Source organism: Parus major, chromosome 15 (assembly GCF_001522545.3).
Source record: "Parus major isolate Abel chromosome 15, Parus_major1.1, whole genome shotgun sequence".
NCBI lineage: Eukaryota > Metazoa > Chordata > Aves > Passeriformes > Paridae > Parus > Parus major.
In genome coordinates this window covers 8347651-8360445 of record NC_031784.1, presented here as the reverse complement: position 1 = coordinate 8360445, position 12795 = coordinate 8347651, and the positions used below count along the sequence as shown (strand labels likewise).

General features: G+C 37.4%; 1 protein-coding gene across 2 annotated transcripts in view; it reads left to right on the top strand.

Moving 5' to 3' along the window:
* Positions 1 to 12795, top strand: part of PI4KA (phosphatidylinositol 4-kinase alpha) — a 53853-nt gene that overhangs the window by 8014 nt on the left and 33044 nt on the right. The window contains exons 8-19 of one of the 2 annotated variants that reach the window (XM_015643749.1): positions 11 to 159; positions 741 to 806; positions 1828 to 1924; positions 2304 to 2495; positions 3122 to 3222; positions 3983 to 4112; positions 4849 to 4978; positions 5664 to 5759; positions 6464 to 6647; positions 7387 to 7490; positions 8432 to 8600; positions 10545 to 10595. In XM_015643749.1, coding sequence (XP_015499235.1) covers positions 11 to 159; positions 741 to 806; positions 1828 to 1924; positions 2304 to 2495; positions 3122 to 3222; positions 3983 to 4112; positions 4849 to 4978; positions 5664 to 5759; positions 6464 to 6647; positions 7387 to 7490; positions 8432 to 8600; positions 10545 to 10595 — 1469 coding nt within the window. Of the gene's footprint in view, positions 1 to 10; positions 160 to 740; positions 807 to 1827; positions 1925 to 2303; positions 2496 to 3121; positions 3223 to 3982; positions 4113 to 4845; positions 4979 to 5663; positions 5760 to 6463; positions 6648 to 7386; positions 7491 to 8431; positions 8601 to 10544; positions 10596 to 12795 lie in introns of both variants that reach the window. The other variant, XM_015643748.1, reaches the window with a different exon arrangement.

The window sequence follows — 12795 nt, the reverse complement described above, 5'->3', positions numbered from 1 at the left end:
TTCTGATCAGGTTCATATCTTCCTGATGGCAGTGCACTGGATCCTGATTATTACTTCTCCACAATCAGCTCCAGCTTTTCAGTTTCTCCTCTCTTCAATGGTATTAACAATAAAGAGTTTAACATCCCACTGGAAATGCTCCGACAGTTGTTGAACATGGTACGTGATGGCTCCTTATGAAGACTGCAGTGTCACTGTGTTCTAGATATTTGCTAGAAATAGACACAGTTTAAGTTTAAACATTTAGAATTGGAAGTAAACCAACTTTGTCTCTCAAGCTTTGTGTAATTTTGTTTTTATATCATTTAATATCACACTTCAGTAGTGATCCTGAAAAGCTCTCATATAAGCCATGCAGAATTTGGAAAATTCAGTAAGTTTATGTCAACTGCTTCCTGCTTGAGTCTTGCAGACCACTAGTTCTGGTGTAACCTGCATACTGCATGCTGCTGAAATAAAAGATTGGGTTTTGCTGAGAGAGTGAGACTTCCTAAAGGATTTGTTTGCTGGCAATTTGCACGAGTGACAGAAGCTGCAGGCCCTGTCTGCTTCTGGCATCAGCTATTCTGAAACAGCAGAGAGGCTCAAAAGTTCTTGATGCAGCCTTAATTTTATCTGAGACTTTGTAGTGAAGTGACTTGTGTTTTCTGTGCATTAGCAGAATTATTAAATGATATTTTCCTATCTAGAGTCACTAACAGGAAACATCCTGTTTCATCTTGGGTTGTTTTCCTCCATAGGTAAAGCAGATTGTTGAGGATTCTCTTCTGAAGACCTTAGATGGAGTTATAGCAGAAGTTGCAGAGGTATGGTTTTACCTTCCTTCTTTAATGACTTTAATATTTCATTTTTTGCCTTATTACTTACAAAATCAGTATTTTACCAATATAAGGTATGCTTTCTCTTTGCAAAATGATACTAATTTCCTTTCTGAACAGCTCTTTCAGTGATTTAAATCTAGCCTTAGACTATGTGAAAATGGTGATGGGGGTTGATGTTTTTCACTAACATAGGAGGAAATAGTTATTTTCCTACATTAGCTATGTTGTCCTAATAAATTACAGCATTGATTGCCCCAAACTGGGTTACTGTAGACTGAGGTCTTTCTTGCATATTGCAGTAACATTGTCTTTTCTTCACATATATGAAATGTGTTGGTTGTTGTCAGTTTGTGGCTTGGAAATCGCTGCTGCTGTCTTAGGTGCCTTTCTATGAGTTTGTCAGTGTTTCATCTCATGCACTTTCAGAGGTGGCAGACTTGGTTCTTTAGGTCTGTGAGTCCTCGTTTCAGAATAAGGACTTGTTTCTTGTTCTCCTCTCCCCTGGGTGCAGTTCTGTCACAGCCTCCACCACATTTTATGGAGTTTGCCTCATTTCCTCAGGGCATAAAGCTGTGCTGAAAGGGGTGTGTGCTGAAATGTGTGCAGAAATGACTCTGCTTTGCTATCAGCCTCCCATTGAGCATTGCCATGTTCAAAATGTAGGCCTGAGTGGAGACAACTTCAGCCTCTCTTTTTTCCATCTCAGTAAAATCAGAGCTTTGAGCCCCGCCTTTATTTTTCTTTTTTGTTTTTAGCCCCATTGTTAGAGAAACAGATGTGCTCTTTCAATCAGTGACTGAATCTTGTTTAATGCATTGAATGGCTGTACTTCTTGTTACGTTACAAGCAGAGGGGAAAAAGCTGTGAAGTTACTTCTTGTACCTGTTTTATACACTTGTTTACATTGTGGAGGTGGACTGAGATATATTTATTTGTATAATGTAAGATAATTCCTTTTGAATCTAAGATCTTCCTTTTGAATCTAATGAAAGATTTTCTCTTTCAGATGGGTTCTAGTACAGATCTCTATTACAAAACCTTCAGTGACCCACTTTATCTTGCTCAGTTTAAAATGCTGAGAGACACACTATACTATATGAAAGGTATAGTATTTTTTTTATTTATCTTTCATTATGTTTAGGATCTCAATCATGCTTTGTATTGAGTGCTTGAACATTGGGTTTGCATTTCCTGGGGACTCTACTTATGATATTAAATTTGTATTTTGAAATGTTTCCATATTAAAAAGGTGCTATGGAAGTAGGAAAAAAATGTTTGGACCAGCTTTAAAAGGATTAATAGATAGCATTTGAATTGTCTGTTCACTGGTGGACTTTGTTATGATATTTATCTTTCAGACAGGACATAAAACTGATTAAATAATATAATTTATAATGTCACAACCACTTTTATATATGCTGTTACCCTGATTCACTGCCTTCAATCCTTCCAGTATAATGTTGTCTCCTTTTTTTTCTTTAGACCTTCCCAACTCATTTGTGAAGGAAGTCCATGATTTTGTGCTGGAGCAATTCAACAGCAGCCAGTCAGAACTTCAGAAAATCCTCCACGATGTGGATCGACTGCACAATGAACTGAGCCCTTTAAAACTGCGTTGTCAGGCCAATGCTGCCTGTGTGGATCTCATGGTGTGGGCTGTGAAAGATGAGCAAAGTAAAAAAAAATGTTCTTTGGTCTCTACAGTGTCCATTTGTTGTGTTCTAAGTTGTAGAAATACTTACAGAGTAGATGGTGCTCAGGGAAATATTAAATTTCAGTGGAATGCTTCTTACTTTTAGAATATGAGAGTAAAATTTCTGTCAAAAGGTTGTCAGATTAGTTGGCTGAGTAATTAGACATCTCTTTATAGAAATGGAAACAGAAACTTCTATTAATTATCTCTAGGGGATGCTATAGATGCTGAATTGCGTGCAGCTATTTATTTTGGGAAACTCTTTCTTACTTTTTCTCTATTTTCTTTCTTGTTGTATAGATTTTACATCTGCTGAATATGTGAAGGATATTTTCATTTTGGACATTGCAATATTTGATTTCTGTTCAGTATGAAGTATGCTCAAAATCAGCTTTAAGTATTGTCATTCTTTCAGACACAGAGCTGTTTGGTGCAGGTGCTAAGTTTCTAAAACTATTTTTGCAGAAGCAGCACTGAATCTTATACTAGAAGCTTTAAGCTTATAAATTCTCTCCATTATTTTAGAAATTCCAGTAAGCATTGGGTTGTGTGTGGCCTAATAACAAATTGAAAATAACTTTTTGTATTGGATTTTTTTTTATTTAAGATGCAGAGAACCTGTGCATCAAGTTATCAGAGAAACTGCAGTCAAAAACCTCAAGCAAAGTCATAATTGCTCATTTGCCACTGCTAATTTGCTGTTTGCAGGTCTGTCATTACAGCATTTGTCATTAGTTACTGTAGTTAATCACTGTATCAGTGAGTGAGAGTGTGGGGAATTTTACAGATTGCTAGAATAGTTTATCTGCTATTTTTATTACTTTCCATCATTGTGTTCTACATTTGGATTTCAGAGGTCAGGTGTGAAAACTAGGAACTGCTTTTAGAATTTTCTTAACTTGACTACTTCTTGAACAATAATATTCATGAGGGTTTTTTAACCAGTATTTAATTTCTGAACTATTTAGCTTCTTAGTCCATTACACAAATAGTGACCTGCCAGTCCCAATGTTTTAACTGAGGTTTTAGACTAAGCCTTGGTTATTCTAATTTTTGTCTGCTTATTGGGCACTTACCTAGTCTTACAAATGTGGTGTTTTCTACCACATAAGTTGTAAGTTACCAGATTCCTCTAGATGTTGGAGCTTGTACAGTAACTTTATTTTTGGTGAGTGCAGTTAATGTCATGTAACTCCTGTGAAAGCACCCAGGAAGACAGCAGCAAGGCTTGAGTGGTATATGACATACCCTAGAATAACCTAAACTGGTTAGAGGCTAAAAATGTCTAAATCTTCTGCTAAAAGTTGAATCTCAAAACTATGTAGGATTTATTTTGTTTTCTGTTTGTTTGCATTGAGCTGAAGTTGCAAGCTTGCAGCTGAAATAAAAACATTGCTGTTTTATTCTAAAACTATGTTTTGTTGGTTTTGTCTTATTTTTTTTGTTTGTTTCTTTTTTTCCTTTTTAGGGTTTGGGTCGTTTGTGTGAGAGGTTCCCTGTTGTAGTTCATTCTGTCAATCCATCATTGAGAGACTTTCTTGTGATACCTTCCCCAGTGCTTGTGAAGCTTTACAAATATCACAGCCAATATCACACAGGTAAAGGAAATAAGCCTGTGCTCCTGAGTGACTGATTTACAACTTGTGTGGCTTTTTCATACTTTTTGGTATTTTGTGGTGATGCAGCTGTAGGTGGAAATGGGTGGAAATGGAATTGTGCAATTTTGAAATTTTTTTTTGGAGGTGGGGAGAAGGGAAGCAAATGAAATTCTGGTAGAAGTGTATCTAGGGGTAAGCAGTAGAACTGCTGTGCCTCTTCTGCTGACACTGAGCGCTTCTGTCTTGAGTAGAGCTCTGCAGCCAGAGCCAGTGCATAATTAAACTCATAGTGAAATCACATACCCAGTTGGAACCTCCCTTGTTTCAAGTTGAGGCTGTTGTGTCTAATTCTCCTACAAAGGCTGCTTCTGTCTGCCCTGTAGCCTACTTTGCAGTTTGGGAGGCAGCCACTGGGTCTGTCCAAAGCTACTGCTTCTCCAGAGTGAACTAGGTCACGTTCTTCACACTGCCCATACACATCCTCTGCTCCAGCCCTGTGACTGTCTTGGCATTCAGCAGGATTTTGTTGTTGTTTTTAAATTTTAATACCAAGGTATGATTTCCAGAAGAAAAATTTGAATCGCTGGTGCAAAAGCAGAATTGTAAGGCTAGAGCAAAACAGTAAAGTAGTAAGTGGATATATTTAGGAATAATAATATAGGAATAGTCAAATACTGTAATGGCTTGTATAGCTCATCAAGTGGTGTTGATTTCTGTACTCCTGTGTTCTTAGTAGGTGGGAATGACATCAAGATTAGTGTTACCAACGAGCATTCAGAATCCACTCTAAATGTAATGCCTGGCAGGAAAGGTCAGCCATCCATGTACGAGCAGCTGCGTGACATTGCCATAGACAACATCTGCAGGTAAGAGGGGGGCTGGCACCTTGCTGGACATGTGCTATTTCCCTGGCACCATGCTGGACATGTGCTATTTCCCTTGCAGAAAAGTACTGTGCCCATTTAGAAGGTTCTGCTCTGTGCTGCCAGTGAAGTCTTTGTGCCTTGTTTGGTCATGACTTCATTTTCCTTCAGGCATCTCTTGGTTCTGTTTATGTCCTAAATGTAAAATAATAATGTAGTCTTATTGTTTTGCTTCCCACATCTGCTAGTCACCATTTTCAGTAGGTAGGTGTTTTTGTAGGTATTCAGTAGTTTGGTTTTTTTGTTTTCAGCTTAGGTTATCACATGAGTGAGTCTCCTGTAACAGAAGGATTGTCACACGTGTGGGCAGTGATTATCCTTCTCTTTAGACAGCTACAGAGAGCTAGAGGGAAGACATAGTTGGTGACTAGAGACAAGGAATTAAAGTTTCAAAGCAGTGGAATCTGAATTTACCTTATTGCATATTCTCATCACTATTGTTTCTGGAGGAAGCAGAAGTAGAAACTTGGCTCATTTTTTGAAATTTGTGCAGCATTCCTTGGCAATCAGTTCTTACTCTCCAGTATAAACCTGCTTCCCTTATATATAAATGGCATGCATTTACAGTAGTTAAAAGTGATACATTTTATTGATGCATTATGTTTTTTTCTGTCCATTGTTACTCCAGATGCTTGAAAGCTGGTTTGACTATAGATTCGGTGATTGTTGAGGCCTTTCTTGCCAGTTTATCCAACCGTCTGTACATCTCTCAGGAGAATGATAAGTAAGTTGTCAGTCAATCATAGAACCAAATTTCCTTCACTCAGAGAATCTGAGACTTATTCTAAGATATAAGTAGTGGCAGCACTATTTTAGAATTAAATGTCTCTGAGATTGATGGGCTTGTGTGTGGGGTCAAGGTCTTTCCATGCCAAGCCTTTGCAGATCTGACCCCCTTTCCGTACTGAGAGGTATGGATTCAGTTTTAGCTGATTGAATCAGCAGTTCTTTGGTGAATAATAGCCAGTTTTGAGTCCTCAGCTGAGTGATGCTTTCTCTTTAAGCTTTAGCTGTCCTTTTTTTGGCTAGATGCATCTTGTCACTTGTGCCATTTTGCTCTGTTTTTAAGAGACTCACCAACCAAGAAGTCTCATGGTGGAGGTATGGTAGTAGCTGGTCTGACTTAGTATTTTGCCCATCATTTTTGCCTCTTTTCACTGTTGTTTTTAAAACAGTTTGTTCGTGGGTTATTGTAGATTTCTTCAATAATGATCTGGGAGAGGTTATTTTTTATTTTGAAAATAAATTTGTGCAAGTATATCCTCTTATATTGAAGTATTAAATAGTAGTATTAAAGTATTAATAATATTAAAGTTATTAGTGATGTTAGGATAGGATTTGTTACTTACATGAAATGTAACTGAGGTTTTGGTAACTGTTGGACAGTTACATTTATCACCTTGTGGGTTTTGTTTGTTTTCCTTACAGGGAAGCTCATTTGATTCCTGACCATACAATTCGTGCTCTAGGGCACATTGCAGTGGCACTGAGGGACACCCCAAAAATGATGGAACCCATCCTGCAGATCTTACAGCAGAAGTTCTGCCAGCCACCTTCTCATCTTGATGTACTCATCATTGATCAGCTTGGCTGTTTGGTCATCACTGGAAATGTAAGAAAATTATTAGCCAAGAGGATGCCAGTTCATGATCCCTTTCCTTTAGTTAAATGGAAATATATTTTAGAAAGTGTACTTGCAGAAGACTTTTAAAGCTTCTATTTTCTTCACTACAGGTAGACATTTGTACAATCTTTGTGATATCAGAAAACAAACTCTGTGGTATTTGTAAAGTGCTGTCCCTGTAAAGAAGATGAATCCCCATAGAAAATATGAGTCTTTTAAAGAAAATACTGTAAACCCTACAAAACTCAAATCTTTTCAAAAGTTACTGAGTTTTTAAACTTGGCCTATCACAAACAAGTGGGGAGAGTATTTTCTTTTTGTGTCAGTGATTAACTTTCAAAGTCTTGTAAATTCATACATTTAAAAGTACAGAAGATTGTCTTCTTCTTCTCATACAAAGATTAACTGACTTTTTCCAAATGTTATTTGTGCCTCTGAACAAGCAATTAATTGCCAGCACTCAGAAGCCTGAAAAAATTGTTTCCATCGAGAAGGCAGAATTAAAGAACATAATACATTTTTAAAAATTTGATCAATTAAAAACATTAACAAAAATCACAAAAACACTTGCACTGTTTGTTTCATGGAAGCTGAAACCATTGCTCAGACTGTGGCTACACGCCCATCTGAAGAACTTGGTAATACTTAGAGTATTTTACAGGGCTGTCCTTTAGACAGATTGTATTCAATAAGCTTTACTTAGGGATTTGGTTTTGGTTTTTTGCAGCAATACATTTATGGTGAGGTGTGGAATCTATTTCAGCAAATCAGTGTTAAAGCAAGCTCAGTTGTTTACTCTGCCACAAAGGACTACAAGGACCATGGATACAGGTAACACTTAACTGTGTCCCTTAAACATGTGAAAACTATGTCAAATATCCTTTGTGCTGCTTTGGGGTTTTTCACTTTTTCCCCCTATCAAATTTTGTTACAAGGTTGTAAATTGTACTGTTCTTCGATGTTGAAAAGAAATATGTTAATTTAAAAATAATAGCACTTCAAAATGCAGAGATTCCTGAAAATGATTTTCACTACAGGTAGCACTGATAACTTTTACCTCTGTAAGGAGTCAGTATTCGTGAAAGATAATTTGTTGATGACTTATGTTATCTGTAATTACAGTAATTAATTAGTAAATTGCAGTAATTAATTACTGAATCTCTTAGCCCAGAAAAACTGAGAGTGTGGTTTGTTTTGTTTTTAATGTGCACCTGGTACTTGGATCAAATGCCAGCCATTATCTGTTGAATTCTTTGTAAGTTACGCATTGTTGTCCCCAGTAGAAATAAAGATTGTCACTGACTCTGTGGGTAGTTGGGGTAGGCTGGATACCTTTCAGTGCAGAATGGGAGTAGCTGAGAGGCCTGTTCCTGTACTGACAGGAACATGTTTTAAGTATTTTAACAATGCAATCTCAGCTTCAACAGCAGATGGGAGTTCTGATTCTTCTGCTCCAAGAGCTTTCCCAAAACAGCAACACTGCCCTTGGCTGCTTTTGGTCTGCTAGATGGAAGTACTTTCCTTGTGGCCATAACTGCATCATAAATGGAACATTCTCCAAAGGCACAACTTAAAAATAGTTTTTCACTTAAATACCAATTGCACTTCAATTGTCAGTAAAATGATGTGCTGCTCATAAAAACAGGAAGGAAAAATCTGGGTGAAAATATGTCAGTAGCCTTGTTACAAGAGTTACTATCAGCATTAGGAAGAAAACACTGAAAATATAAAACCCAAGGAATTGCTTGTTCATAACTGTTCTTTGCCCTCAGGCACTGCTCCTTAGCAGTTATTAATGCCCTGGCCAACATCGCTGCCAACATCCAGGTAGAGCACCTTGTGGATGAGCTGCTGATGAACTTGCTGGAGCTGTTTGTTCAGCTTGGGCTGGAAGGAAAGAGAGCTAGTGAGAGAGCAAGTGAAAAAGGACCAGCACTGAAGGTCAGATATGCACTGGTTTTTAATGGTGCGCAGCTGTGCTTTATGTGGGTGGCACTGCTGAACACACAGGGAAAACTCCCACTGTGCTAAGCCTGAGAGTGCATTCTGATTGTGGAGTGTGAGTGCAGGTCTAGGATGTCTGACTGATTCATGTGGAGTGCCCAGATAAAATGGGATAGCTGCAGTTCAGCTTCCTGAGCTGGAGTATCAGAGGCAGAGCTGCAAAGGGAACCGTGGGATGCTCTGGAAATCAGTATGGGAGATAAACTGCTGCGCTGACTGAAAGCTTTGCAGTTCTGCAGATGGAGAAATGACAGATTTCAGATGGATTGAGCTAGGAGGCAGTGTTTCTTTAGTGTGAAGATCCTGAGAGCAGTTCTCACTAAAACATTCTCCTCAATGCAGAGCATTAGTTATGAAAGGTATTCTGAAGATGGAGTTACTTCATTTTCAAGAAGAGATAAAGAGGGTAAAACACTCCATATGCTGCACTTCCCAAACAAAAGCAAGCTTTTCTTTGTTAGTTTACCTATGCCTCTTCTTCTCAGCACATGAAAATTTGCTTGAGAACCATTAAAAGGTTCAGTGATTTAATTGCTCTATTTTCAGCCATTCAAAAGTGCTTTCTGTGAGACGTAAAAAGTCTTATTTTTCTTTTGCTATTCCTGATAGTTGGCAGGGATGTCCCCTGAATATGCTCAGGAATGGAAGTCATTCCATGTTCTTCACCCTCAGTGCCATATATTATCATAAAAAGGCTGATATTTCATTTTTTTTAAACAAAAAATGCTACTAGAAAAGTGGGTTTTCTGCAGAAACTCTGTAGTTCTGCTGAGTTCTGCCTATTGCAGTTAGTTTGCATCTCTGCTGACTCTGAAGCAGTGAGTCACATGCAGTGAATTGTCCTGAAGTTAACAAAAAGCCCATGGCAACTTTTTCCAATTGTCCCCACCCCTCAGAGTGTCTTCTGTGCTATTATTTTATTCCCTTCAAAAATATTTTAAGACCCAGCTTTTGTTTTGCTTTATCTTGACTCTCCAGGAAAGATAACTTTAGTTTGTTTTAGTTGGGTTGCGCCATTATTGTTTCATCTGAAGACTATTCGGCTTTGTTTCTCTATTGCCCTCTTCTTTTCTTCTTTGTTTTTGCTTTTTTTCAATTGCTTCCTTTTGGTTTAATTCCACTTCAAGCAAAGCTGTAACCGGTTAGCACATCTTCCCTGCCTCATCTGTGTGGGGGCAGCAGTCTCTCTCTTGCAAGGAGAGAGCTGGAGCATTCCCTCTTTCCCAAATCCAGTGTGGAGGGACATGGGAGGTTGGGAAAGACTTTAAGGTGGTGTCTGTGCCGTTGCTGTTTGCCAGATCAGAAAAGGTGAGAAATGATGTGCTGTGCTCAGTGAATGTTTTCAGTTCTTAAATACTCTGCTTGGCCAAGAGCAAGCACATGTATATAGCTGCAATTTAAAAAGTCCAAAAAAGTCAAAGGAAATACGTATTTTCCTTATGCTTCTTATATTTCAATGGAAAAGGCTGCTCCTCCTGCTTAAATAAATTCTTGAAAATGCTATCTTTTTACAGGCTTGTTATTTTTGGCTTCATTTTGATAGGAAAATGGAAGTTCTGGTAAACATTTCATATTTATCTGTGACCACCCATTTAATGTGATAATTTTTCAAAGAGTTATTCAATATCTACAGATTGTGTGCTGATGGGGGAAAAAATCCCATCTATAGTCCATGAGGAAAACCTGAAAAGCTTTGTTAAACGATTCCAGGGTGTGTTCAGTCCTGTAGATTTCATGGGTGCTCTCTTGACCATCTTGTGCATGTCTTTTTGCAAGATACAGAGTTGTCCATGTAATGTTTGATGCTTGAAATCTGTCTTATAGCAAATACTTTAGAAATGCTTTTGTAGATGTTTTGAGCATTTCCTTTTTCTTCTCCAGGCCTCCAGTAGTGCAGGGAACCTGGGTGTGCTTATTCCTGTCATTGCTGTGGTGAGTAACCAGTGGATGATGTGTTGTAAACAATAATTTTTCTCATATTTAGCAAATACTGGTGCTATTTCAAGCAAAATATTTCATTGACTGATAGTGCAGAGGTTACCATCCAAGAGATATGTAGTACTACTACATAATGTAAAATAATACACCTTGCTCTAAGGGTGGGAAACATTTGTTTAATAATGAAAAATCTCTTGAAAATAAAGACTCTTTTGTGATTCAGGATTAGATTGTTTCAAGCCATGAATTCAGGAGATTGTTGGAGCTAAATAACACTGTAGGGAATATGACTTTGAATAGTGTTTGGCATGCAGTATAATAAACTGCATATCTGTGGCCTGAGGAGAAGTGAAAAACAAAAGTTAATAGAAATAGAGTGAAAAATAAATCTTAGTTTGGCAGCAAAATGAATTCTGCTTCTTAAAAGGAAAAAAAAAACATTGATAAAGAAAGGGGTAAGTGTCCCATGTCTTCTGAAATGAGAATTGACTTTCAGGCTGAAAGCATTTTAGGAAACATGCAAGGACACCGATGGCCCTGCCAGACTCATTTATTCTGAAGCATATCTGAGTTCACTCTTGATGTAATCTTTTTCTGGGGAAAAAACATCTCTTTTAACAAAGTACAAGTAATAATTCAGGAAAAAATTGTAGATCTGGATCTGCAATGGAAAATTTGATATGTCCAAGATGTGTTACCAGGTCAATAGGACTATTTGCCTAACTGCTGTAGCTTTTACGAAAAAAAAGTCACATCTAAAAAATCCATAGACAAACTTCCTGAAGGACAAAAGGCATCATGCTGCTTGTTTCCCTCCTGAAGCTGAATTATTCTGTAGAGCTTTTCCTGCACAGCTGGTGGGACAAAAGTGAAAAACGTATCCCATGCTTCCAGTAGGGATGTCTGCTTGTAACTTGTTCCTACTGCACATCCATTAACAGGAAGGAAAAAAAAACATTCATTTCATGCTCTGCCCCCTCAAACCACTGAAGTGCATCAAAGAGAAGAGTTTAAATTAGCACTAAAGATCTGAGGGCTGTTCCTTTCCTACCCATGTCTCTTCCACTGGTTTTGTACATCAGTCCTCCCCAAATTCAGCAGTGATCACAAGGACCAGTATCTAACTTGAAAGAAGTGTGTTTATGAATATCTTGGATCACTGTTATTCAGTAGTTGCTCAGTTTTGGCATGAGCCAGCTAGTCCTGCATTGAGATGTTCTAGTGGGTGGCATTTTTCAGCTGTCAGTGATGCTGATTTCAGTGAAAGCAGGACTATTCCTTGCATATTGAGAGAAGATTAGTGCTTATTAGAGACTTAATGTAAAAGTTACAGAAGTACTTTTCTGTTTCAAATTTTTATTGATGATATTCTGAATAGCTGGGGATAACTGCATTTTTCTTAACCAATGTGACCTTTAAATGCAGTCAGATAGTGCCAGAATCTGAAGCAAGAGTTAATGGTTACATTATGGTTGTTGAAGCAAATATTTGACTTTCTTGCACAATGTATGAAGATCATGAGTTTCGAGCAGTAGCTGATTTGCTTTTCTGTTTGACCTCTTTGCCTTGAATAATTATCTTTACTTAAGTCCCCAAAATCCCATACTGCAGATGCTCCAGCTCATTCAATCATGGATAAACTAATTAAACCTAGGGCATGAATATTTAAGCTTTTGCATATGCTTTTCTTTCTTGTATATGCTTTCCTTTTTGAATACAGATAAAACAACAAAATGTGTTAATGATTTCTGTTATGCACTTCCAGTACTGAAAACTATCTATCACATTATGGACTTAAAAGACAGAATAAGGGGGAACATCTGAGTTTCCTGTTCAGTATCAGCTCTTCATCATTCATCATCATGTAATATCAGTGTTTCACTGGTTTACAGGTTGAAAAGGTTTGAGTATGGAGCATATAATTGGAGCAGATGCAAAATTACAAACAGCAGTATATAAAAGCAAAATTAAATCAACAAGTTAAACTTATTATGGGAAAACACCATTTTAAGAAAGTTCTTAATTCTTAAATTAATGGGTTGGTTTAAAGGTTATTTTGTGGTTTTGCTAACATAAGACAAATTTATAATGTATATAAATAGATTGATACAGTATTTAATACTGATTACTGTAAAAAGTAATAAAATTATTCTCACTGGATTATGAGGCACATTTTTTTAAAAAGGTATGATGT